Source organism: Lissotriton helveticus, chromosome 2_1 (genome assembly GCF_964261635.1).
Source record: "Lissotriton helveticus chromosome 2_1, aLisHel1.1, whole genome shotgun sequence".
NCBI classification, from domain to species: domain Eukaryota; kingdom Metazoa; phylum Chordata; class Amphibia; order Caudata; family Salamandridae; genus Lissotriton; species Lissotriton helveticus.
The window spans coordinates 647,387,634-647,414,850 of record NC_136059.1 but is presented as its reverse complement, the minus strand read 5'-3'; the positions used below and the strand labels follow the sequence as shown (position 1 = coordinate 647,414,850).

The window sequence follows — 27,217 nt, the reverse complement described above, 5'->3', positions numbered from 1 at the left end:
AGTGTATGCAGCCCTACGTAGGCGGTGAATGGTCTCCAAATGAAGTACAAAAAAGACAAGTTACTTACCTCCGGCAAAGCTTTATCTGGAAGACAGTCTCTAGCCGCAGATTCTTTACCTTTGGATTTCCCAGTCATCAGACTGGATCCTGTATATTTTTCTTCGAGCAATACTCCTGCGCGCTGGTAGGTGGCGTCAGTCAGGTCCCCTGATGGTGGTCTGCTTTGTGTGATTTTGTTGGCGCCGTAGTGATGTTTGCGCTGCCTATATAGGCGCCACCTCGGCAAATTGATTACAAATACTTTGCACAACTTTCCACACCAGAAAAACAGAGCCATGAAGAGTACAGAAACTGATGTGTTTGAAAAACTAGGGCCCTGAATGGGAACAACCTTGCCCCTAGAAACTTGTCCACAGGGTGGGGAGGATGGGTGGGCCGATAAGCAATCTGCGGCTATATACTGCCTATACCACATAAGGCATTACCAAAGGTAAGTAACTTGTATTTCTGATAAAGACATCTAGCTGCAGATTCCTTACCTTTAAATAGATACCCAAGCAATACCATCCCCGGAGGTGGACTGCGGGCAAATTCTTAACAATAAGGTCCTGATGGACCGAACGGGTGAAGTACCTGTCCCTGCGGACTTTAGTGTGAAGCACCAACTTGGAGGGAATATCGTCAAGAAGGGGGGCTTGGACGATAGAGCCTGTAGCTTGCTCACATTCCTGGAACAAGTGATTACCACTAAAAAGGCTGTTTTAATTGTGAGCAGCTGGAGGGGGGATTTGCGCAGAGGCTCACACATGAGGAAGGTGAGAATCAAATTAGGGGCCCACTAAGGAATAATGTAGGGGGAAAGTGGAAACATATGTACAAGGACTTTTAGGAATCTTTAAAAAAATTGGTGATTTCAATGTGGGTTGGTCTGGCAGCCTTGAGAAAGTAGACCAAGCAGACGAATACCCTTTCAGGGTGCCAGAGCAAAGCCCTCGTGGGTGAGGGTCAAAATAAAAAGTATAACATCGGAAAGGGAAGCAGATAAAGGGTTGATAGACTTCTCTGAAGAATATATTACAGTTTTTTCCCACCGGGAGAAGTATACCATCTTAGTGGAAGGACGCCTGGCAGGCAGATTAATATTGCAAACTTCGGGAGAAAGGTCAAAAGCTGTCCACTGTCACGATCAATCTCCACACAAGAATGCGTAGAGTTGACAGGATTGGGTGGAGAACTCTCTCCTGCTGCTGCTACAGAAGATCCTCCCGGAGGGGCAGCCTGATCAGAGGATCGATGTTCATTTGCAGGAGCCGGGGATACCAAACTCTCCATGCCAAATCCAGAGCCACAAGGATGACTTGGGCCTGGTCATTTCTGATCTTCTTGAGAACTCTGGGCAGGAGTGGTAATGGTGGGAAGGTGAGGCCTGAGCTCCAAACGAAACGAAAAGCATCTAAGAGCAAGAGCCGCCTTGGAAACTCCAGTACGCAAAACTGCTGGCAGAGGCGAACAGATCGAACAAAGGCTCTTCCCACTGTTGAAAGGGACATTGCCCCACTTCTGGATGGAGACATTTGTGATCCACTAGGCATCAAAGGCTGAGTTTGTTCGCTCTGGTATTCAGAGGACTTGCCAGTTGTTAAACCATGAGGGATATGCTCAGCTATTCCAGCCATGTCCAGAGATGCAGAGCCTCTTGAACCCACTAACCCTGTATGTTGTAGTACCATATGGCAGGAACGTTGTCCAAGAACGCCTGCACTAGCCTTCCCTTGATGGAGGGTTGCAGGAGGCTGGCTATTTCATGTGGTGCAACTTGCATTAATCCATGCAACGCTTATGGTGATTTTAGTGGTCTTTGATAAGCATAGAGCACTCTCAAAGAGGTAGCTGTGAAGAGCAGCCTTTAGGCTTATCTTGAAGGGGTGTTAGGCACCTTCTTTTACCAGCTTAATCTGTAGTGTAGATAAGATTAAAGGAGACCACACAGGGTATAGAAGAATAAGTCTATTTATTACAATACACTATCACATTGGTTTATCTCCTACCCGGAGATATCGACACAATAGACAAGAATACTTCAAAAGCAATCCAGTAGGTAGCACAAAAAACAGTGGTCTCCAGGGGGAGACCAAACCATATACTAAGAAAGTGGAATGTGAACTGTAACGGAGAATGGGAATTGGACCAGAAGACCAAGAGGAGCCGGGGACAAAAGGAACCACCCAAGGTTAGTAGCCAGGAACACCATTGTAGGCTGTGTGCACAGTGGAAAAACAGCTCAGTGCCCGATGGAAGTCAATGGAGAAGTTGCTGTTTTGAAGAAGGACCCCTCCCAGAGGACCCCGAAGAAACACTTTACAAGACAGAAGGTTGGAGACCCACCCTACCAGTGGATGGGAGAGAGTCTATGCCACTTGAAGGTGACCAGGAGGCAGGGAGATACAATGCCCACTGATGTCGGGAGGTTCTGAAGAGTAGATGGTGTCCTTGTTGCTGCAGCTGTGGGGACCAGGCGACGCTGAGAAAGACCAAGAGCTGTGCACGAGCGGTCCAATGTCGGAGACTAGGTGGTCAGTGTCTGACGGGAGCACTAACAAGCCTTGGTAGCCGCAACTAGTGGAAGACAAAAAAGGGGCAACGTTGCGGCCAGCAAGGTCCAAGGGGGTCTCCAACAGCAGGAAAGTCAGAACAGGCCCGAGCAAGCAGGGGAGCCCACTGAAGCAAGAGAAGACCCTCAAGAGGACCCACAGGCTGAAGGCACAGGAGTCGCAAGAGGACCTTGAGCAGCTTACCAAAGATGAAGGTCCAAGGGGCAGAGGATGCAGTGAGGAAGCTGATCTTGGAGGGAAGCGGTGCTGGAGCTTCTTGTAGCACAAAGATCTCTGGAGCGAAGATCCAAATAACATTGACAGCGGGCAAGTCGACTAGGTGCACAGGGGTTAGTCCCAGCGGTTCCAATGACGGATACTGGCCTCAAAGTTGCAGAAAGGGCAGGTCAGGCCTTGAGGGGGTTGCAGAACCACCACCTGTGTTGCTGAGCCTCAGGAAGTCCGTAGGACAAGAGCAGCAGAAAGGCCGGATTTGTTGCCGTGCCTGCAGATGCAAGGAGTGACTCCTTCACTCCAAGGGACATTTCATCTGGTGTCCTTGATACCCACAGGTCTGCTGAAGAACCTGGAAGCAAGAACACAAACGACAAAGACTTGAAGAACAGGGAGACCAGAAGCAGCAGGAATCTTCCTTGGTCAGTCTTGGTTCCAGTTGAAGTTCAACGATGTCCAAGTGTCAAAACTATTGAAGAATAATGCAGTTTCTGGGTTGAGTCTTGTCCCACGACAAATCTAAGGACCTACCCACAGTTAAGCTGTTTAGTACCCTAAGGAAAGGGTTGGAATAACTCAGGGATCCCTCCCAGAGGAGGTGCTGGACAGAGGGGAGGATACTCCCATGTCCTTTTTCCAGTTTCATACCAAAGTGGGAGCCAAGGGCTCCCTAAACTGGCTGAAAATGGAGTATGCAAGTAGGGCAACAAATGGCCCTTCAAAACTTTCTGGTGGCAATGGCTAGTGCCCCCACCCAGCCCAATATACTAAGTCCTGTCTGGGAGGTGGTCACACCTCCATGTGACAGGAAACCTATTGACCTACCTTCCCCTGCCCAAGCCTGGCTCAGCAGCAGGCAGGCAGAATCATGTCTGTGGTCAGCAGCAGCACTAGCATGCTTACAGACCCTGAAAGGCTAATACCGGGAGTACAGGGGGGTCCCCAAATGAGCCCCCCAGTACATGGGATCATACTTTCAACAATGGAATCTGTGTTGGGGTAAGATTCCAACACGTTTGATACCAAACATGTCCCCCTTTGGTATAACTATATAGTTATACCAAAGGGGATGATGGACAGAGCGTTTGAGCAAATCAAACACTCACCCCCAGTCAACTGATCTGGGTTTAATCCATCACCATTCTTTAGCTCACTCCACCACCCCAGTTCAGACATGGCCATATGCAAATCAGTCTGACCCTGTGCCTCATGGGAACAGTCCAGCCCGAACTGCTAAGCCATGTCTTCTCTGGACCGGAAACAAGCATCCTGGGACCGGTTTCGAATTCATAATCCTCATCTGTCAGGCTATCTTGAATCCAGTGGTAGAGTGAGCAAGGGACCCACGTCTGGGCATACCCTGCCAACTTAGGGCGAACAAAGTGATACCAAAGGGGATGATGGACGGAGCGTTTGAGCAAATCAAACACTCGCCCCCAGTCAACTGATCTGGGTTTAATCCATCACCATTCTTTAGCTCACTCCACCACCCCAGTTCAGATATGGCCATATGCAAATCAGTCTGACCCTGTGCCTCATGGGAACAGTCCAGCCCGAACTGCCAAGCCATGTCTTCTCTGGACCGGAAACAAGCATCCTGGGACCGGTTTCGGATTCATAATCCTCATCAGTCAGGCTATCTTGAATCCAGTCGTAGAGTGAGCAAGGGACCCACGTCTGGGCATACACTGCAAAATTAGGGCGAACAAAGTGATACCATAGGGGATGAAGGACGGAGCGTTTGAGCAAATCAAACACTCACCACCAGTCAACTGATCTGGGTTTAATCCATCACCATTCTTTAGCTCACTCCACCACCCCAGTTCAGACATGGCCATATGCAAATCAGTCTGACCCTGTGCCTCATGGGAACAGTCCAGCCTGAACTGCCAAGCCATGTCTTCTCTGGACCGGAAAAAAGCATCCTGGGACCGGTTTCGGATTCATAATCCTCATCAGTCAGGCTATCCCAATCCTCGTCAGACTGATTTGCATATAGCCATGTCTGAACTGGGGTGGCAGAGTGGGCTAAAGAACGGTGATGGATTAAACCCAGATCTTTTGACTGGGTGTGAGTGTTTGATTGGTTCAGATGCTCCGTCTATTACCACCCCCTTTTGTACCGCTTTTGGCCGCCATAAGTGTGGCAGGGTATGGTCAGACGTGAGTCCCTTACTCACTTTGCCACTGGATTCAAGCAAGCGGGTTGCCGGCTGGAATGCCAGAAACCTAAATCTAGAGATAAAAGAGGTACTTCTTAATGTAGAGTTGCCCTTTGACAGTTGATCCCTTGGTCTTCAGTGAGAGGAGATGTAATAACGCCGCTCTGCAGTGGATTTCCTGCATGTCTGTACACGCCAACCAGAAACAGGTGCCTGATAGAAGGTTACAGAAATATTAAGAATCCTACAAACAGGAGGCATGAGAGGAGACAGACAGCTGATGCTTCAAAGGGCATTTAGCTCCTTCTGTTACTGCTTTTTATCCACAGAGGAGGAAGAGGTCTGCGGCCAAGGACAGACAACCGCCTCTACTTTCGAAAATGAAACACTGCCTTTTTTTACCCCCTCCCCACACAAAAGCAGTTGGCGGTAATCAGTGCTCGCCCAACCCCCTTTCTGATTTTAGGAGAAGGAGCTTCTCTTTCCTGCGTCGTATTAACATGCAGTCGTTGTGGTTCTGAAACTGCGCATGGTGTTTTATAACTGAGATGGTAAATAATTATAAAAGAGAAGCATTTTGTGAGCATACAAGAAACAAAAACAGCATTTTGAATGACTGCAAATGCAAAGGTGTCAGGCTCACAGATCACACGAGATGTCAGACGGAGCTTGCAAGAACACACATCTCTCTCTTTTATACACACTGCCACTAATATCTCCTCCGTACGGTACCTCTTGGCAGCCCGAAAGTGTCCTGGCGAGATGTTTGTTTTAGCACTTTGGAGACTGCACCATTTCTGTGGAAGGGGGCGGTCAAGCGTGGTGCAGGAGAGGTGTCCACTGCTCTTTGTGTGCGCGCCATACGCCTAAGGGAAGGAAGGGTGCTGGCTAACTCAGCCACGCCGATCACTTCATGGATAGAGTCTAGATTAGCACCATCCCGCCGGAGCGGTGATGTGTAAGACATACCGTTTTCTAAGCTCTACACTGCTCCTAAGGCGACAGAACTGGTACTTTTGTGCAGGGCAGCAAGTAACACTTTTAGAAACAACACACTTTTGCATTCCCGTAACGACCAGTGTGGGACAGTAACAGTACTCTGCCACAACTCGTGAGGACTGCACGCGAGTAAGTGCCTCGTCAGGGCTGAACGCTCTTTACAAAAGGCAAGTACATAGCGTAAAATACAATATATTTTTAATGAGGTGTCCCTTCCACTTCAGAAAAGGCTGCATTTATTACGAGGAGGAACAAAGCACATTCTCTTACTTACTTATCCGATCACATAAGTTGATAAAGTGATGCAGAAATCAGGCATCACTCGAAGGGTTGCAGACACCCCTCAGAAGACAGCTAAGCTGTACGAGAATTGGGCGCACCACCCTCGCCCCTCCTACACTGATCTCGAACCACAACCGGGAACGGCGCTCTCTGCCAGTGCCAATCAACTTCAGGTGTGATTGCTGGCAACAAAATGGGATAGCGATAGGTTTGCTACAAAAGATACATAAAAAATGATTAGCTAACGATTATATTTTGCACGTAAAACAGGTTTAGAAGTCAAGTCTAAACAAGCTTTTTCCTCAGTCATGTCCTGGGCTCCTATGATGCTTAGAAGGAGTTTAGCACAGTTTGCGGGGAGGCGCGCCGCTGGGAAAGCAGGTATGGCTCAGAGTGGGGGTTGGTTTGTCCGGAGATAAGAGAATGTGCTCCAAGTGCCCAAAAAACAGTGTCTGTGTTGTTCGGAGCCAGAGTTAATTAGATGTTAAAAAGGGTCCACTGTGATCAAAACCGGTGGACCGCCCCGCTGCCTGCAATCCCAGGAGATTTGTGAATAACAAACAAAAACAAAAGTACATGACGATCGTCACTAAAAAGATGGTAGGAATGCCTATAAACCCCCCCAAAAATCTATATATCAAGCAGGAACTGCGACGTTGAGACAACTAGGAGGAACCCCGAAGGCAGAGGGGGAGTGGCAAGGAGTGACGACTCCTGAGGGACAACAAAAAGAAACCCTTAGTGAAATAGCCATGGGAGGAAGGAGCCACACAAAGGAGGGACAGTTGAAATAATAGATCAATAAGAAGCCAGCATTTCTGAATGCCGCAGCTAACAGCCAATGGCAATGGGTGGGTTTGCCAAAGCCCCACAGAGAGATGCAACAGGTCAGCACTAATGCTCGACCTAAAAAAGCAAATGCACAAGCAAGGAAAGGGTGCAGTAGCACAGGCAGTTACTAGGTGTCCCTGTGGGTGCAGTGCCTCATGCTGCTAATAGAGATCTTTTGATAACTCCACAGGGACACCTAACCACACCCTATGGTACTGCACCCTTTTCTTGATTTTCTGGATGGGGGAGATGCTGCGCCCGAGCTGCAAGCAAATGAAAGTGCATTGCTCGTTAAACAAGCATCATGTGAAAAGTTTGCATGACAATGTAACGGAAACAAAATGAGGAATGCTAAAGCATGGAGGTTTGGAGGTAGTGGTGTGGGCACGGCACTGGGAAGATTAAGTGAAACAATGACGGGAGGGAGCAAGAGGCAACAGATTGTCAGAGCTGGGCAACGCCCAAAAATATATAATGCTCACTGACTTATAAAGCAGACTATGTAACAACACCAGTGAAAAGTCCAGTCCTTATGGGAGGTTACAAATGTAGAGAAGGTGATACAAAGGAGGGACTACTAAGCCTATTCACAAATGAAAGCAACAATTTTGGCAAGGACAATAACAGGAGCCAATTGAAAAGATGGGCGGGAAATGGGCAGAGCTTCTATGCCGTACCTCAATAGAGCATGCCTCACAAAGCAGTTCATGCGCTGCCCAGGCTCGACCTAAAAAATATCAAAGTAATAATCTTTAATACAAAACAATTGTTCTTGGATTGAGTCTGTGAGTGTGTGTAATCATTCTTGCCCGAGTGTGTACAGCAAATGCACAACACAGCCTTTTGATAAGCCTCACTGCTCGCCCACACTACCACAAATAGAGCTTTTAGTATTATCTACTTAAGCCTCCGGGGATCCACTGGACTCTTTGCACACTATACCTTACTTTGGTATAGTAAATCCAGAGTTAGCTTTCTACATGTGCCACTGAAACTTTAGGTCTCACTGCAGAGCCCGCATATGCCATCTGGAATGTGTCACTAGCATGATGCAGGAGGCCATGAGTCCTAGCAGCCTCAGAGTTAATCTTAATGCAATGCAGAAAAGAAGCTGAAACATCGGTATGACGGCCTGAATATCCTGGACTTACCACTCAGGAGGATAGGCCCGAAACTGCACTACATGTAGAACAGCTCAGATGAAAGGGAGCCTCCGAGAGGGAGTCAGGTGTGACAATGGCATATTTATAAAGAACCCCAGCGAATGCAGGCGGTCCGTCGTAGTCTGAAGGTGGGAGATGACAGCCTGGGACAAGCCCACCTTCAACAACCAGTCGTCGAGACAGGGGAAGTGGCTTTCCTGATCTTCGCAGATGAGCTGCAGCCACCGCCATCACCTTGAACACCTGAGGGCTGCTGGTAAGGCCAAAAGGGAGCACCTTGAACTGAAAGTGCTCATGGCCCTCTGTGAATCGCAGGTAATGCCTGCGGGCAAGCAGGAACGGAATGTGAAAATATGCATCCTGCAAGTCCAACACTACCATCCAATCTCCTGGGTCCAGGGCAGACAAGACCGGAGCGTTGTGAACTTCTCCTTTTTGAGGACGTAGTTGAGAGCCCGTAGTCCAAGTTAGGATGAAGACCCTTGTTCTTCTTCGGGACCAGAAAGTGGCAAGAATAGCAACATCAGCCCACTTCTGGTGCATGAACCCTCTATATGGCTCCCTTGCCCAGGAGAGCCATGACTTCCTCTTAGAGAAAAAGAAGATGATTTTCCGTCAGTCGGTTGAAGGATGAAGGCATGGAGGGAAGGATGGTCTCTCAGTGGAGGGAGCAGCCCCTTCGGATAATCTGGAGAACCTGAATGTCCTAAGTAATGTTGTGACAGTGGTGGAGGTGATGGCGGACCTTGCCATCAACTGGACGCCCATGTTCTTGAAGGGCCAGACTAGGAAGGTTTGGAGGCTGAAGCTGCTGGGGGTTGGGGGGAGAGTAGGAGTGGGGGGTTGGGGGGGGGGGTTGTGGTGGCTTGACCGGACTGCTGACTACCCAGCCCATGTGGTCAGAATGCTGCAAATACGTCTTTGCAGGGGTAGAGGAACTTGCACTGTACGGTGGCTGGGGTGTAAGGCTGGCGCGGTTGAAAACCTCTTCTGTAGCAAAGGAAGGAGCGAAAGGCAGACCGAGGACGGAAGGCAGCAGAGAGGCCCAAAGACTATCAGGCCAGAAATGAGGGATGGAAAGCAATTGTCGGCCACCCGGAATTGATAGCAATGGCCAGTGACTGTAGGACCCTTATGACAGGAAACCCGGAAACTGATAATAATAACTTTAAGGACTGGATGTCTTGGCTCAAAGACAAAGCAGGTCCTGCTAAGGTTAGGAATAGGTCTGGCCATAAGAGATTATCAGCCCCATGGTTTGACCAGTCACTTAAAGAAATACACGGAGAGGTACGTAGGGCTGAACGTATGTGGCGGAAAAATTATCATGAGGAAGATCTCTGTAAATATAAAACAGCCAGAAGCATTTACCATGCGCTGATTAAAAAAGCAAAAATTAAATTTTACACGACAGCAATAGAAATGGCTAATAACAAACAAAAAGCTATCTTTAAGATAGTAAATGGTTTCAACAACCCCAAAATACTAGCGCAGGAAATTCCACCTTCTGAAAATCTCTAATATTATTACGGATTTTTTTGAACAAAAAGTACAGGGCCTCACGAAGGATTTTGCAGCTCCTGTCGAAGAATTGGGGGAAGTTAGCAGTAGGGTGAATAGTCCTCCGCACTCTCTGGCGATGTTTCGGCCAATAAGCCAGGAAGAGACTCACGGGGCAATACTGGCAACCAAAACAGGGTCGTCATTTGATCCTTGCCCCTCCATGCTTCTACACACGCTCGTGGATACTGTCAATCCCGTAATTTATAACATCATAAATGCATCACTGGCCACGGCCATCATTCCCTCAGAGTGGAAACTGGCGGCGGTTAAACCGCTGCTGAAAAAACATCTACCTGACCCCACCACACTATCTAACCTTCGACCAAACTCACTGCTCCCTGTATTATGTAAAATTACAGAGTCGTTTGTAAATAAACAAATCACTAAGTTCCTTGAAGACAACCAGGCCTGGCACCCTAATCAATCAGGTTTCAGAGCACAACACTCTACTGAGTCAGCTCTCCTGTTCACCACCGATACCATTCGTATGGCTTTGGACCAGGGTAAGAAGGCTGTCCTGATCCTTTTGAATTTGTCGGCAGCCTTCGACACGGTCTCACATACCATCTTTTTTTTTTTTTTTCTTTTTTCAAAACCTTTATTGAAACAAACAAAGGCGAATAAGGGTGAACAGGTAGTCTGGTACAAATCATTATGTGCATGTATACAATCGTTTCCTGTGGTTCACAATAAGTTCAGAGTATACAATTTGAGCACCTAAGTAAAAAGGCAAAGTGAAACAAAGCGAGGAAGTCCATTCGCAGAGCCCAGTTGTCATCCAGGTCCAGGGCGACAAGAAGGAAAATAAAACACTGTGATATCAACATTAGTCCAGCGATCCCGGATGACACAACAAAGGTGGAACAGATATAAGGGCAATGTTCCTTCACCCATTCGCCCATAACTTCCCCAACACCCTCCCCCCTCCTGCCCCCCCCCTCGCTGCCAGGCCGAGCAAAAAGAGCAAGGAGATCAAAAAAAAATTAAAGAAATAAAAATAAAAATTATTATTATATATATATATATATTTTTTTGTCTTGTGGGCTTTAGTCATGGGATAGGGTTGAAGCTACCCTACCTCTGCGTCAGGTCCTCATGCGCCGGGCTGTTTTGAGCAAGTGAGCCCACCTGATCTGTGCATGTGGAAGTCAGGGTCTGCTGTGATAGCGGGGCGTCTAATCTCATCAGTTCCTGGATCATCACTCCCCAGTCCTGCAGAACCTCAAGTAATTTCCCATCCCTCCTCGTATGCCTCATATGCGCTTCTTCCGCCAAAGCCCATTCCCCCAGATCCACCCTCCACCTCCCTGGCAATGGGCCCTGTGGGGACAGCCAGTGGATTGCAATACGGCGTTGAGCCGTAACTAGGCCCAATATAAGGAAACGTCTGCTCACTTTACGTTTTGGGTCCTTGGGGATCAAGCCCAGGAGGCACGGGCGCAGGTCTAAATCAATGGCCCAACCTGTAATCCCTATCAGGGTCTCCAGAACCGACTTCCAATAAGATTGGAGGGTGGGGCACGTCCATACCATATGGACAAAATCCGCTTGGGCAGTGCGACATTTCGGGCAGTGGGAGTCTCTAGTCGCATCAATGACCTGAAGCCGTTTGGGGGAGAGGTAGGTCATGTGCACTATATTATATTGAATTTGTTTAAAGCGGTTACTCACCGACACCTTCCGCACACTCTCATGTATTTTTTCCCATTCGCGGGAGGTGATTTCCTGCTGACACGCCTGCCGCCATTTGGCCTCTATAGTCAAAGGTCGTAATGTTTTATCTTCCCGGAGAGCCCTGTAAAGGTGGGTCACGAACTTCCGCCCCCCCCGCCATCGCTAGCATAGTGACTAAGGTATGGGCATGAGGTGGGGCCTCCGGAAACGAGGGCCATAGCTGTCGCGCGGTAGCCGCAAGTTTAGCGTACTGAAGGAACTGTCCCGGACCGAGCTCAAAGGTCGTGACCGCATCTTGGTATGTGATAAATTGTCCGTCTGGGTATAGGTCGGCTAACGTCAAGCAACCCCCCTCCAGCCATTTGTCCGTGGACATGACCCTCGCAATCTGAGCAAAGGATGGCATCAGCCACATATCCATGTCCGGGGTGAATGGGGTGCGTCCAATATGGCGTCTCACCACCCGGTCCCAGATAGAGGCCCCCAGCTGCACCAATGGGGGAACACCATCCTGATGTCCCCCTTTCCGCCAGAGTAACGCTCCCAGCTGTTCAGTGCCACAGGTGCCCTCCAACAGGGTCCGCTCCCAGGAGGGGTCCGTGTCCAGCCATGCGATAGCATGCTGCAGCTGCGACGCAAAGTAATACAGCTCCAGGTCGGGGACTTCCAGGCCCCCTGCACCCCACTTGCGCTTCAGGACTTCCAGGCCTACTCTGCACCATTTCCCATTCCAAAGGAGAAGGATCAGGAGGGAGTCCAGTTCGCGGAAGACCCGGTGCGGTATCTCGTAGAAGGAACCCTGCATTGTATACAGGCAGCGCGGGAGAACCACCATTTTTATTAAAGCGATCTTCCCCATCAGGGAGAGCCTCAGGGTGTTCCAAAAAGCTATGCTCCCCTTTAGACCCTGGAGTATCCGTCCCATGTTGTGACGGTAAAAATCAAGCGGAGTCCGAGCGATCCGAATCCCCAGATAGCGGAGCGTGTCCTCCACCCAAGGGAGCCCCATCTCCGGGCGCTGGGCCCCCTCCCAGTACGCCTGTCCGCCTATAGCATAAATTTAGGATTTTGCCCGGTTCACCGCGAGGCCCGAGGCGGCCGCAAAGTGCGATAGTTCAGTCAACAGGATAGGGAGCGATTGCTCCGGTTGGTTCAGATAAACCAGGGCGTCGTCCGCATAAAGGGACACTATATTTTCAATTGCCCCCACCCTAATACCCTGGCCCTGTAAAACAGAACGAAGATGGCATGCAAGTGGTTCCATTGCCAGGGCAAAGAGCAGGGGTGAGAGGGGGCACCCCTGACGTGTTCCTCTCGAAATTGGTATCTCCTCCGAGACCCACCGGCCCGTGCGAACTCTAGCCACCGGTCTGGTGTACAACAGCTGAAACCATTTCACAAACCCCTCCCCAAGGCCCATTTTCAGAAGCACTCTCCAGAGGTAGGCCCAACGGATAGAATCAAACGCTTGTTCGATGTCCAGGAAGACCAACGAATTATGCTCGGCTCGCCCCTCCAGGGCGCGCATAACATGGCGGATATTGCGCAGAGAGTTCCGACCCGGGATAAACCCTGACTGATCGTCGTGGACCAAACGTCTGAGATGGGGAAGGAGTCTGGAGGCCAACACCTGGCTAATAATCTTCAGGTCCACGTTCAACATGGAAATGGGCCTATAGGACCCGGGGAGGGTGGGGTCCTTGCCCGGTTTGGGTATCATTACTATCGTCGCCGCCCTCATAGACTCCGGAAGTGAGCCACGATCATAGGCGTCCATCGCCACTGCTCGGAGTTTCGGGACCAGCACCCCTCTGAACTCCTTATAGAGTTCGGACGCCAACCCGTCCATCCCCGGGGACTTCGCCGTCTGGAGGTGGGCAATCGCCGCCCGTAGTTCGTCCTCGAGGAGAGGGCCCCCTAGGTCTTCCTGGCTATCTGCTTCCACCACGGGGAGTTGCACCTCAGCAAGGTATAACTCTATATCTCTAGTGCCAGCGACTGGTTGAGAGTCCGAGTATATCCCACTCAGATAGGCATGGAACACACCATTAATGGCCTGTTGGGTATACACCACGCGGCCCTTGTCATTCTGTAGGGCCAAAATCGGGTGGGGTTGGGTTTCAGCCCGGATCAGGCGTGCCAGTTGTTTCCCGGCCTTGTCACCCTCAGCGTACCATCGACGCCTACTAGCCGTCCTATTAAATTTACCTAGCGAGGCCCAGGCATCACCCAACTGGTGCCGCGTGGCCGTCCATTCGGGTCTCTGCTCTTTGTCAATGGGGAATTCCTGTTCCATCTCAGCCAGGCGATCCTCGTGTTGGCTGAGTTCTCGTTCTAGGACCCGTTTAACCCCTACCTCCGTAGACATACATGTCCCAAGGAGGACCACCTTCATGGCGTCCCATTCGGTCGCCCGTGTGGTGGTTGACCCCCAGTTTATCTCCAAATAAGCCTCTAGTGCTTGCGCTATGGCCTCCTTAAACGTGGGGTCCTCAAGAGCGTCCGTGTTAAGTCTCCAGAGTGGGATCCGAGGCCGTGGGCTACCCAACGAATAGGTGAGCAAGAGCGGGGAATGATCAGACAGGTATCGTGCAAGATAAAGGACCTCTTCTACCCGGTCTAACACCATGCCCTGCAGGAAAAAATAGTCCAATCTACTGTGCGTATTGGCGGCAGGCGTGAAGCAGGAGTACACCTGAAGAGTGGGGTTGCGGTGTCTCCACACGTCAGTTAGGTCATAACTTTGTAGCATTTGGGTCATTGCCTCCCGCATTTTTGGTTTAGCATCCGCCTTTGGGGGGCAGCGGTCCAGAGTCCCGTCTAGTGGGCAATTGAAGTCCCCTGCTATGATGAGCTCCGTTTCAGGGTCAATATCCAGCTGTCCCAGCACATTGCCCAAAAATCCCCCCTTGTCAGTATTAGGGGCATAAATATTTATGAGGCATACACTACGCCCATCCAGGGTGCCAACCACTATTACAAACCTGCCCTCCTGGTCTAGCTTGGTGGATGTAGCCTTAAAGGGAGTCCCCGTGCCACCCAGATTAGGGCCCCCTGGCGAACCCAGAGTAGGACGTCGCGAAGAACTGTCCCCGCCATCTACGCTGAACATACTTAAGGCAATCTCCCCAAAGGTGCGTTTCCTGTAGGAAAGCAAAGCTGACCCCGTAGCGCCTGAGATAGGTGGCTATTCTAATCCGCTTGACTCTATTGTTAAACCCCCTAACATTCCAAGACAGAAATTTGTATTTGCTTATATCACCTGCCATGAGTTGACCCCGATGTGTTGCAAGACGGCCCGTCATTGAACTGACGCGGCAAACCACACAAAGCAAAAACAGAACAGGACCCGGCAGCAACCCTCCCCATCCTCAAACAAACAACCCCAAGAGTGTTCACCCGCAGGCGGTAGTACCACATCTCCCAATCCGAACCCGGTCAGGAGACCGCGAACCCCGCCCCAAAAGAAAGCACCCCCCTCTAACACTCCCAATTCAATGCACAATTAGGAACTTAACAGTAAACACTCTTCGTCTATACGCAAACCGATCGCCTCTGTGTCCTTCACTCCCCACAGTCAGCAATGGTAATCTGAACACTGTAGTAGTAACGTGAAAGAGACGACCAAAAGGAAAATGGTGACCAGAAGGTAAACTATAAGAATAACCCCTCCCTACACCCCATGATTGAGCCTTCAGCCAATTGTCTGGCACCGCCCGGCGCAGCCCGGCCGAGGCCTAGCCGGTCGTGGCGGTACGGTACAATTGGCTTCTTGCAATTGGATTTAGCACAACAAAGCCGTCACTGGAATCAACAGGTCCTCTGTGCCCCCCTTCACCCAGTTCAACAGTCTTAGAGTTCCGGAAGGTAGCCCAGTTCCAGGACCTACAGGTGGTAGAATTTCCCTCATGCAAGGAACTAAAGATATACTCACAATGTCAATGTCAAAGACCCCTCCACAGCAGATACTGACCACCAGGTGTAGCCATCAGGTGGCACGCGGCTGGCCGGTGGACGGGTCGGCGGTACCCCCCTGGTCCGACTGTGTCTCCTGCACCAGGCAAAGTGGGGAGAACTGGTTCTGAGTCGGAATTTCCTCCATCTCCGCCCGGAGGGTACCATCCGGGCCCACCGTGATGCGTTCATTCTGTGTGGCGGAACGCCCGCTCGGGGACTGACCTCCTCCCTCTCTGCGATTGCTCCGGCGCCTGGCATTCCGTCGTCTTTGCTCCTGCCAGCCTTGCGCTTGTCCGCGATCCTCCAGGCCCTGTGCGTCCATCCATTCTTCCGCGTCCGCCGGGTGGTCAAAGAAATGTGTTCGGTCACCGTGTTGCACTCGCAGCCGGGCTGGAAAGAGCAGGCTGTATTTCACCTCATGGGCCCGAAGTCGTCGTTTGACTTGCAAGAAATCATTCCGCTGGTCCTGAACCTTCTTCGTGTAGTCTGGGAAGATGCGGATCTCGGTGTTCTCATATTTAGGCGGTCCGGATCTGCGAATATGCTGGAGGAGTATGTCGCGGTCCCAAAAATTAAAAAAGCGGGCTATTATCGCCCGCGGCGGGGCTCCCGGTTTCGGTGGCGGCCCCAAAGTCCTGTGGGCCCTCTCAATAGCAAACATTTTGGACAGCCGTAGGCTCGGGAAGGACTTGCCAATCCAGTCCTCTAGAAAGAGGTCTGCCGCCGGTGCCTCTGATCGTCCGGGAAAACCCAAAAAGCGGAGGTTATTCCTTCGGGACCGGCCCTCCGCGTCCTCCGCCCGATCCTCCAGCCTGGTCGCGTGCTCCTGGAGGGCCGCCACCGACTCCCTCAGTTGTCGGACCTCCGTTTGCAGTTCGGTGAGGCCGCCTTCTGTGGTGGTGACCCTGTCCGCCACCTTCCGGAGGCCGAGGCGCAGATGGTTAATATCCATGGCCATGCCGTCCATCTTCCCCTCCAGCGCCAGCCTGGAGTCTCGGATCGCCGCTAGGATATCAGCCTTGTCCTGCGCGGCCGCCTCCGGGCGGGGCTCCATCCTCCGGTCAAGGCCCTGTCGCTCCGCCGTAGTGGGACCGGGGACCGTGTATTGTACTATCTTGTTTGCCTGGGTCCCTCTCGACGGTCGGTCTCTTCCCATACTAGTCCCAGGGGTGTCTCCCAGAGGATAATACAGGGGGCCAGGTAGCATCCGCGTTCTGTGACCTCAAACCCTCCACTGGGTGGCCAGGCAGCGTAGGCCACTGGTCAGTCGCAGTAAATGGCCGCCGCAGCACCGCAACCGGCACGAAGTCCTCCGGCGGTATCAGATCAGCTCTCCACCCCAGGGGCCCCTCGGAGCCTCCGGCGGCCAGTGATCAGGCTCCAGGGCACCGTGAGGAAAAGGAAGGAGGGGCACGCCGGGGCTCCACACCCCTCCGCAGGTGGAAGGCCGGCTCCGGTCGAAATTCTCGGCGTCCACGCGCCGTCAGTATTGCGCAGGCCTCAGCTCACCGGCCTCGATTTTGGAGCCAGTCCTGGGGGTCAGGCGGCCCACTCCGCTCTGCGGCGCTCACCGCTCACTCCCTGCACCGCCGGGGGGCCAGCCGACATTGAGGCAGACAGTCGTGGCAGGTCCCGGTCCGAGGTCCCCGGCGTCCGTGCACCGCCAGGGGGTCACAGGCCTCGATGCCCCGGCCTCGATTTAAGAGCCTGCCCCGGGGGATCACCGGCTCATCCCACCGCCGCTCCGGGGCACTCACCGTCGCTGCCGAGGGTTGCGGAGGTCGCGCGTCCCCCTCACAGATCTGGGCACCGGGGGGGGGGGGGGGGGGCGACTCTCCTCTCTGTCGCCGGGCCGCACTCTCCACGCAGGCACCGAGGCACCTCACCGCGCGGCAGCCGCCATTACACAGGCGCCGCCGCGGTCAGGATCAGCAGCAGTCGGGCAGACCCCCGACGTGTCCAGGGGCACCGCAATCGGCACCAGGCAGCCAGCGCGATCCAGGGGGGCACTACACCTCAGGAGTAACTGCCAAATCTTCAAGTGTGCCAGGATTCTGTAGGATCTAGGGGACAACGGGCAGGAGCTAGACTACAGCACGTCTAGTCGGCCATTGCGACAAGCCACGCCCCCGCTCACATACCATCTTGATGATTGACCGGCTAGCAACATCTGGCATAACTGGAAAGGTCCTGGATTGGATTAAGAACTTTTTAAGTGGCAGGAGACAAGTGGTCACACTGGGTGATTTCTGCTCGAAGGAAAAACCACTTACGACTGGAGTACCGCAAGGGTCTAGTCTAAGCCCGACACTCTTCAATGTGTATACCACCCCTTTGATCAGGTTGATATCGTCCTTTGGTACAACACTCAACTGATCCTAGTCCTTGATAAAGACACTCAGGACTGGGAAGAAAATCTGAAAGGTTTCCTGACGGCTGCATTCAACTGGATGGGGAAGAACCATTTGAAATGTAATACGGGCAAAACAGAAATCATGCCAATGGGCGCTCATAATGACTTTGTCCCTAAACTCTGGTGGCCGGTGAACGCAGAGGTACCGCCTCATACCACCAATGCAGCACGTAATTTAGGCATCAAGTTTGACATTGCTCTGTCTGTCAAACAACAGGCACTGGCAGTAGCAGGGACCTGTTTCAACGTCATCAAGGTACTAAGAAAATGTTTCGACCTGCTTCCCCTGGCAGCTAGGAAAATGGTAACGGTCGCTCTCGTGACATCGAGACTAGATTATTGCAACAGCCTATATGCAGGGACCAATAAAGTGGTCACGCACAAACTTCAGATGGTGCAACACGCAGCTGCTAGGTTGGTGTTGAAATGGCCAAAGAAATCCTCTGCATCTGCTGCTTTAAATAACTTGCACTGGCTACCAATTATCAAAAGAGTTCCTTTTCAAGATCCTAGTTATTACATTTAGAGCCTTCCATTCTCAGGGACCCAAGGACCTACAAGGGAGGTTCTCTCGTTACCACCCTGGGCGTAACTTGCGTTCCTCCAATGCCAACCTGTTGTCTGTCCCTGTTTTCAGACTGAGTTCAAGGGGGGGTAAATCTTTGCCAGTTCTAGGGGCAAAGGCATGGAATAAACTCCCCCCTCACCTCCGGGCAATAGAGCCGGAACTTGAACTCCGAAAGGCAGTGAAAACCTGGATCTTTAAGCTTCCTGACACCTGTGCAAGAGTACTAGTATGAAGGCCTGGCGGAATTACAAATAGCAGCATGACCAGTGTTTATATCTTCCTGGTCAGTGGTGGCGCCTAGATGCACCCTGGAGCGACAGTTGTGCGGTACAAATATCTGTTTACATTACATTACATTACTTGGGAGTAGCCCATGAGTCCTTAAAGCGCTCCAGCGATGTGTCAGCCTTGTCTCAGAAGAGACAGGTGCCATCAAAGGTCATGTCCACGAGCGAAGCCTGGACATCCCCTGAAAAGCCAAATGTTCTCAGCTAAGCATGGCATCTAACAGTCACCGTCGTAGGAATCACTCTGCCCAGAAAGTTGGTTATGTCTAAGCCACATCGTTTGGCGAACTTTGCTGTATCTCTCCTATCTGATACCGTTTAGGAGAGGATGGACCAGGCCTCCTCTGGAACCTGTGGCAGCACTTGCGCAACCATTTCACACAGTGTGGGAATAACAGCCTAAGAAGCATGTGGTGTTCACAGACTGTAAAGCAAGGGTGGCGGAAGAAAACATTTTCGTGGCCCAAAGTCCAGCCTTTTGGGTTCTCTGTCTGAGGAGTGGCAGGGAATGCCCCCAGGGACGCAGATGCTTGAACTACCAAGCTCTCCAAGGTGGGGTGGGTAGTGCGGAAGTTTTGGTCACCCGGGGAAGGGTGGTGATCGATCATACTGTTAAGAGGAACCTGTGTGTTGGGCGTGGATCAGGCACCTAGTAGGACATTAGGAGCAACAGCCATGAGGAGGAAACTCCTGGCTGAAGCACCTCCTTCAAGATGTTACTTTTGACCCCCACCGAATGATGCTGAAGGTCAAGAACCTCAGCCGTCTTTCATATCACCATAGCATAAGACACTCTCTCCTCCGTAGCCATGGTGGGGGAGAAAGCATATCAGTGTCTGGAGAAGTAGGCAGTCCACTGGCCTCACCCAATTCCTCATACTAGTCCATTTCCTCCTCAGGTTGATCTTCCAAAGGGTCCAGCAACCCTACCAACCTTCTCATACTCCTAGCCCTTCAGAATAAGGCCAAGGAAATTGCCTAGGACCCAGAGGTCCTGTCTGCTTTGGAATCAGTCGACGGAGTACCGTCTCCGGGTCATCGGGAATCAGAATGGGGCTGATGCCGCTGGGACGTCAGCCATGTGAAAGGTTGCAATGGAATGACGGCACCGGTCCGGATCCATTCCTGGATCAAGGTGGATCCTTGGTGCCAAGCCAAGAGTTAGACACACCTGCGTGAAACCAAGGGGTCCCCTCCGACCCTACGGGGCTCAAAAGTGAGTCGGAGGGGTCAGGTCGCTCAAAAATAAGATGCATGGCCTCATAAAATTATTTTATTTTAGTGGTGGTTGCTCTGGCTCATGGAAAAGAGGGGAGGCGCGGTGTTGACCCAGGCGCAGGTTCCGAAAAAGAAGGTCTTTATCCACCATTGCGTCAACCGACAGACGGGGAGAAGTCAAAGCATGCTTTGACTTTTAGTTTATACCTCTTACCTGAATGTCCAGACGATTTTGAGTGGGACTTAAACGACTTGGGATGCCTGGATTGGTGACGGGACCTTCCTCTCGACGGGAACAATGATCACCAAGGAGTTGAACGATGCAGTGTTGCCTGCCGGGCTGCAAGTAGTTTTAGGGACCACTCCCTCAAAGCCTTCGTCGCACTCAAGACACCATAGGCAACGCAAATGTGTGTCCGTCACTGACATGGAGCAGTGACAGGCGCTTTACGGTTTCAACCATCAAGTCTTCTTAGACATGGTCTTCCTAAGCACCAAGAAAGAGACAACAAAGTCAAACCGTCCTGTCAAAAAGTGACAGAAGGTAGCTCTCTTCACAGATCAGCGCATGACTGGCACAGAAAGAAAAGAACTGACGTTAGCACGACAAGGTGGCGCCTATATAGGTGATGCAGATGTCACCACGGTGCGGACGCCGCCACCGTCACACAGAGCCTACCTTCGCCACCTACTGGTGAGCAGGGGTAATGCTCGAAGAAAAATCTTCCGGATCCAGTCTGATGCCTGGGAAACTCAAAAGCTAAGGCATCTGCGGCTAGATGTCTCTATCTGATTCGCAACTATAAGGAACAAGGTAACCTCCAGATCTTGCAGTCCGTAGTGCCCAAAAAAGCCCATTAACAGTGACACTCGGTAGAGACACATATAAAGCTCTGGAGCAGAGACATTGTAACATTACCTGTATCCAGCTGGAGACGTTTTCATGATATGGTGAAGCATTTTGGGACAATGGGAAAGATTAGAAATGCATTGTAACAAATTTCCATTAGAACTGTTAATGTACTCAAAGACCACAGGCATACCTTACAACTCTTGTTCTCATTGTAGTATTGGATGGCCACTTTTGCTGAACTGATTTCTGTAAACATCCATATATGTACCTCAGTGTCCTGTTCAAAGGATACAATTATGTTAATGAAAAAATGGGCAACAGCATAACAATAACCACTACTTATCTACTAATCACACTGAGTGCCAACATGTTTTCAGTTCTTCTCAACTTTCACAATGTAAAGTGAAACAGGACCTCGTCAACAGCTTTTATCCCTAAATGACTTTGTGAACCTCATCTCAATGTTAATCAGGACTGGGGATCATGAAAATGACTTGCCAGCGTACCTTTGACACAGTCTCTCTACAGTTTGGGGGCAAATATGAAAACGTTTACATCACCAACGGCATCCAAAGATGAATCTTGTGGTGATCTTTCTTAACACAGATGTCTCTCAGGAAGCAGACTTTGGGATGTTGGGATGCTTTATCGCACCGCCTAGGAATTTAGGAATTCAGCAATGCAGAAACAAGGTGGAAAGTTAGACACCAGACTGCTGAAATCTCTAAAATGGGATCCTTACAGCAACTCTGTTATTGCAATATTTCTAAATGAAAACACTGTTGTCGTACACATTATATAAAACATTAAACAGACAACTGTTCTAATCCCCATCTCTAGAGGAGGGTCATCTCATTTCACTATGTATTTTCTAAAAAAGTGTGAATTGAAAAGAAAACCATCACTCAGATAATTCTACAATGTGTGTGGACCACTTTAGGTTGGCAATATCCATCTGCAGTTGGAGGTAGATTAAGCATTTCTGTTACCCTCGACCCACTGCATTTCTCCTCCCTATCCAAATGTACCTGATTACTGGTGCCTCATTTCTCACTCATGCATAATTCTATTGTTAGTGGATTTTAACCAAAGCCTTCAATCAGTTTCTGCAGCAACTATTTCCCATTTTGTCCACAGTATCTAAAATGAAAGGCTACCCTGACATGACAATATCTGTCAGTACAAAAGTCCACTACTCAGTCTATCACACCACACCTGGCCGTTATATACCCTCAATGGTATGCATTATTTGAAGGACACAACAGAATAGGCTAACCGCCCACACCCAAGAAAGGTCATAGCAAATTCCAAGATCCTTGGGCACACAAGCACCTCACATCAGAGCACAGCACACTACGCAGCCTCACACCACCGCCAAACTTAGCCATGAAAAACAAACACACTCAGCATCCTAACTCTGTCTTCTCTCCTTCGCCCTTATTTTGCTAATCACGCCATAACCTTCATCTCATCATCTCTGCCTTAGTTCCCTTTCCTACTGCTATCCCATTGCACCTCATTTCTTACTCCTTTCCTTCCTTGTGCCCTATTAATGAATGACTCTCCCTTTCTTTCTGTTGTCCCCCTTTTCAGTCCATACCCTGTCCTACACATAAAGTATCTTACTTTCCTTTCCATTTCTACATATTTAATTTACCCTCTGCCATCCCAGTCTTCCCTCCTCCTTTCCTTCTCCCCCTAAACCCACTAACCATCCATGCCGATCTCCTCTCTATCCCTTTTGTTCTTTATTCCTCATCTATTTTTAAAGACTCTCCAAGGTAAAGTCTCCACTAAGATCATCCAGCCAGACGTGAATGAATGAATATCAACAATTCATTCACCGGTCACATTGTACAAGCACCCAAAGAGGTAGCCTCATATTCCCATTGAGATGGAAACCGCTATGAAGATCAGCAACGTGACCGGTAACCCACCCCTTACCTGGAAACACTGAATTAGGAGCAAAGCAGCAAGAGTGCTAAACAAGAAATGCTATAAAACAGGTATTTGATAGTACGAAAAGGTGACATGTCATACGGGGAGATGAGCAAGTCTCACCTTCCTATTTACAACCACAGACTATTCCTTTGTCATTCTAGTCACAATTCATGTGAATAGACCAACAAAGATTTATTGACCTCTTGGCATTCAAATCCAGGACCCTTCTTTTCTATCTTTGACGTGAGTGGGGACTTCCACTTATATGGAGCACTGTGTGAGTTTCTGGACCCATCTCTAGTATCAGCGCAGAGATGCCCCTTTGGGCGCAAGTCGTCGCGCTATATGAACAAGTTACTTCCCTTCAATAACAATATATCTATAAGAAACATAGGTTAGTTAGAGATTCCTCACCTTAGAATTAAACCCAGGTGTCTGGAGAATTTTTTAGTCAGCATTACTCCTCCGTGTCGGAAGGTGGTGTTGGTCGGCTCCGCGTTCGTTGTTGGCGTCGTGGTCGCAGAGATGACATTGCTGCACCAACTTAAACGCCGCCCTTGTGAGCGGACGTCAGTTCTATACACGACTTTCCACGCCAGAAGCGCACAGCCATGCAAGACACTGACCACTGGTTCACAAAATTAGGGCCCTGAAAGGAAATCCTTAACCCTAGAATTAAGTTCGCAGAACGGAGAGGATGGGTGGGGCGGAAAGGGATCTATATGTTTCTTACAGATATATTGTTAGCTAAGGTAAGTAAATTGTTCATTTGAAAGAAACAGTTACTTATAGATTCCTTCTCTTAGAATAGATACCCCAGCAATACCAACTCCAGAGGGGGGTCTGCGAGCCAAGTTCACACCAGAAAGTCCTGGAGAACAGAACAGTCAAAAAAGCTTGCTCTCTGGACTTGGCTGTCCAGGCAGTAGTGTTTAGTGAACGTGTGCAGAGATGCCCACAATGCTGCCTGACAGATGTCTTTGAGGGGGACTCCTCGTCCCAAAGCAGTAGTAGCTGCCTTCGCCCTGGTGGAATGGGGGTGCAGCCCCTCTGGAAGCTCCTTCTTTGCCAAATAATAGCACGCCTTCATGCACAAAACAACCCACCTAGAGATGGTCCGTTTGTGCACGGCCCGACCTTTCTCGGCACTCAAGTAGCCAACAAAGAGCTGGTCATACACCCGGAATTGCTTTGTGCGATCCAAATAAAATGAAAGCGCATGTTTAGGGTCCAGAGGATGGAGCGTCTCTTCCTCCGTAGAAGGATGCGGAGGCAGAAAGAAGGAGGGCAAAGTGACGGTTTGACCAATATGGAAAAAAGTAACCACCTTGGGAAGAAAGGAAGGTTTGGTGCTCAGGACGTCCTTGTCTGGATGAACAGCCAGAAAAAGAGGCTTTGAAGAAAGAGCTTGTAGCTCACTCACCCTGTGCAGAGGGGATGGCAACCAAAAAAGCAGTCTTTAGGGTAAGAAGTCTGAAAGGACAGTTATGAAGCGATTCAAAGGGAGTGCACACAAGGTAAGTAAGAACCAAGTTCAAGTCCCACTGAGGCATTACAAATGGAACAGGAGGAAATAGATGAGAAATGCCCTTATGAAAGCGATTTACAACAGGGGACTTGAAAAGAGAAGGCTGATCAGGAAGCCTAAAAAAGGCTGAAACGGCCGAGAGGTAGCCCTTAACAGAGCCCAGAGCAGAGCCCCGCTGGGCCAAAGAAAGAAGGAACTAGAGAACCTCAGAAAGAGGGGCAGAAACGGGATCCACAGCCTTTGTTGCGCACCATGCAACAAATGTTTTCCATCTACAGTCTTAGTGGAAGGACGCCTAGCTGCCAAAATAACATCACAGACTTTGGGAGGAAGGTCAAACGACGTCAATTGCCGAAGCTCAATCTCCATACAAGGACGTAGAGTGTGGACAGGTTCGGGTGGAGGACTGTTACCTGCTGCTGCGACACAAGATCCTCTCAAAGAGGCAGTCTGGTAGGAGGATCGATGCTCATTCTGAATAGCTCGGGACACCATACTCTTTGAGCGCAGTCCGGAGCCACAAGGATGACTTGTGCCTGGTCCCGCCTGATCTTCAGCACTCTGCGCAGAAGTGATATAGGCGGAAAGGCGTACAGCAGATTGCATCTCCACTCGCGACGAAAAGCGTCGCTGAGCGAGTGCCGCCTTGGAAATTCCAATACACAGAAATGATGACAGTGCGCGTTCTCTTCGGTGGCAAATAGATCTAACCTAGGCTCTCCCCACTGCTGAAAGAGACCTCGCACCACCTCCGAGCGAAGACACCATTCATGAGCCATCGTGCACCTGCGGCTGAGTTTGTCCGCCCTGGCTTTCAAAGAACCTGCCAGGTGTTGAACCACCAGGAAAACGCCCTGATGTTCCAGCCATGTCCAGAGACGCAGAGTCGCCTTCCCTGCACCGGATTCAAGCTTCCTAGGACCGGTTTCTGGCATTACAGCCGTCTTCAGCCAGGCTTGCTTGAAACCAGTGGCAAAGTGAGCAAGGGACTCACGTCTGAGCATACCCTGCCAACTTATGGTGGCCAAAGTGGTACAAAAGGGTGTGGTGATGGACGGAGCATCCGAACCAATCAAACACTCACACCCAGTCAACAGATCTGGGTTTAATCCATCACCGTTCTTTAGCACACACTGCCACCCCAGTTCAGATATGGCCATATGCAAATCAGTCTAACCCTGTGCCTCATGGGAACAGTCCAGCCCCAACTGCCAAGCCATGCCTTCCCTGGACCGGATTCAAGCTTCCTATGACCGGTTTCTGGCATTACAGCCGTCTTCAGCCAGGCTTGCTTGAATCCAGAACTGGGGTGGCAGAGGGGGTTAAAGAACGGTGATGGATTAAACCCAGATCTGTTGACTGGGTGTGAGTGTTTGATTGGTTCAGATGCTCCGTCCATCACCACCCCCTTTTGTACCCCTTTACGTTAAGATGGGCAGGATTATTAAATGCGAACGAACAAGGATGCCCTATATGTGGCTATAAGAAAGAAAATGCACCCCATTTCTTATTCAAGAACTAAGTGGTTGATGACTATCTGTAGGAACCTCGGCACTAGAAGAAATTAGTAGTGTATAGAATTCTCCAAACAGACTTGGCACCCCATATGGTTTTCACTGTTTCCAGATATTTATTGCATGCATGGCTGATAAGGAAAAGACAGGCTAATGTAGCAGTTTTAAAGGATATTGATAGCTGAGCTCTGATAAATACTTGTCAATATTAAACTATTAATTTGGCAGTGCAACCGTTGAAAAGGTGCACAAGGTGACCCCGCATCCTTCAACAGTTAGTATGATAATAATACAGTATCAATAGTGTTATTCACATAGTTCAATTAGCTTTCCAGTCGTTCTCCCAAGAATTCCAAAGTCAGGTTCTTCAGCAAACAGATTCTTTATTCACAAATGATGCTTAAAACCAATAGCCAACGCGTTTCGTCCGTAACCGGACTTCTTCAGGGCTATATTAAAAAATACAAAACATAAAAATATTTTACATATGAATAGTTGCAATCTATTCAAAAGTAATCCATACAAAGTATTGATACTGTATTATTATCATATTAACTGTTGAAGGGTGCGGGGTCACCTTGTGCAACTTGATTTGAAAACCAAGTTTCTTGGCTTTCTATTATTGGGATCTAGGGGATTGTGTCCCAGACCTCCTGCACCTACACACTCGTATACCGTAGGGACTTCGTCACCAGTGCGGGTAGAGCAGTATAAATCCCCTGTTCTGGTTTGACAACCGTTGAAAAGGCCCTAGATGTAGCATGGCCATTGGCTTGTAGACTAGGCACTTTCTTTAAGAAGAACAAGTACTTACCTTCGGTAACGCCTTATCTGGTAGAGACATGATCTAGCCACAGATTCCTTACCTTTGAAGTCCTAGGCATCAGGATGGATCTGGAAGATTTTTCTCAGCAGTATCCTTGCACTTCGGTAGGTGGCGTCGGTCAACTGCATGTGAGGTCGCCAGCGTCGTGACATCTGAGTCGTCAATATAACTGCCACTCTGGTGCGCTGACATAGAAAGTAAGAAGGGCGCCCAACTGTCCCAGGTGGAAGGGTGTGACCACCTTAGGCAGAAAGGACGCCCTAGTCTAGAGTACTACCTTTTCCGGAAAAAATCTTCAGCGAAGGAGGCTGGGAGGACAGTGCCTGCGGTTCACTCACTTTCCTGGCAGAGGTTTTTGCCACCAAAAAAGCTGTCTTTATGGCGAGCAACCATAAAGAACAGTTATGCAATAGCTCAAATGGTGCACACATCAAGAAAGTGAGCACCCAATTAAGGTCCCACTGTGACATGATGAACGGTGAAGAGGGGTACAAATGAGTCAGCCCCTTCAAAAACCTCAGCACTAGCTGAGATTTGAATAGAAAGGGCTGATCAGATAGCCGAAGAAGGCCTAGAAGGTAGGCCTTCAAAGTGCCTAGAGCAGAGCCCTGC

The 27,217-nt window shown here is 50.0% G+C and overlaps 1 protein-coding gene across 2 annotated transcripts in view; it reads right to left on the bottom strand.

Annotated features, from left to right (window-relative positions):
• RASA1 (RAS p21 protein activator 1) overlaps positions 1-27,217 on the bottom strand; it is a 1,157,575-nt gene that overhangs the window by 324,564 nt on the left and 805,794 nt on the right. For both annotated transcript variants that reach the window (XM_078675333.1, XM_078675334.1), the window contains exon 20: positions 20,987-21,073. In XM_078675333.1, coding sequence (XP_078531459.1) covers positions 20,987-21,073 — 87 coding nt within the window. The remainder of the gene's footprint in view (positions 1-20,986; positions 21,074-27,217) is intronic.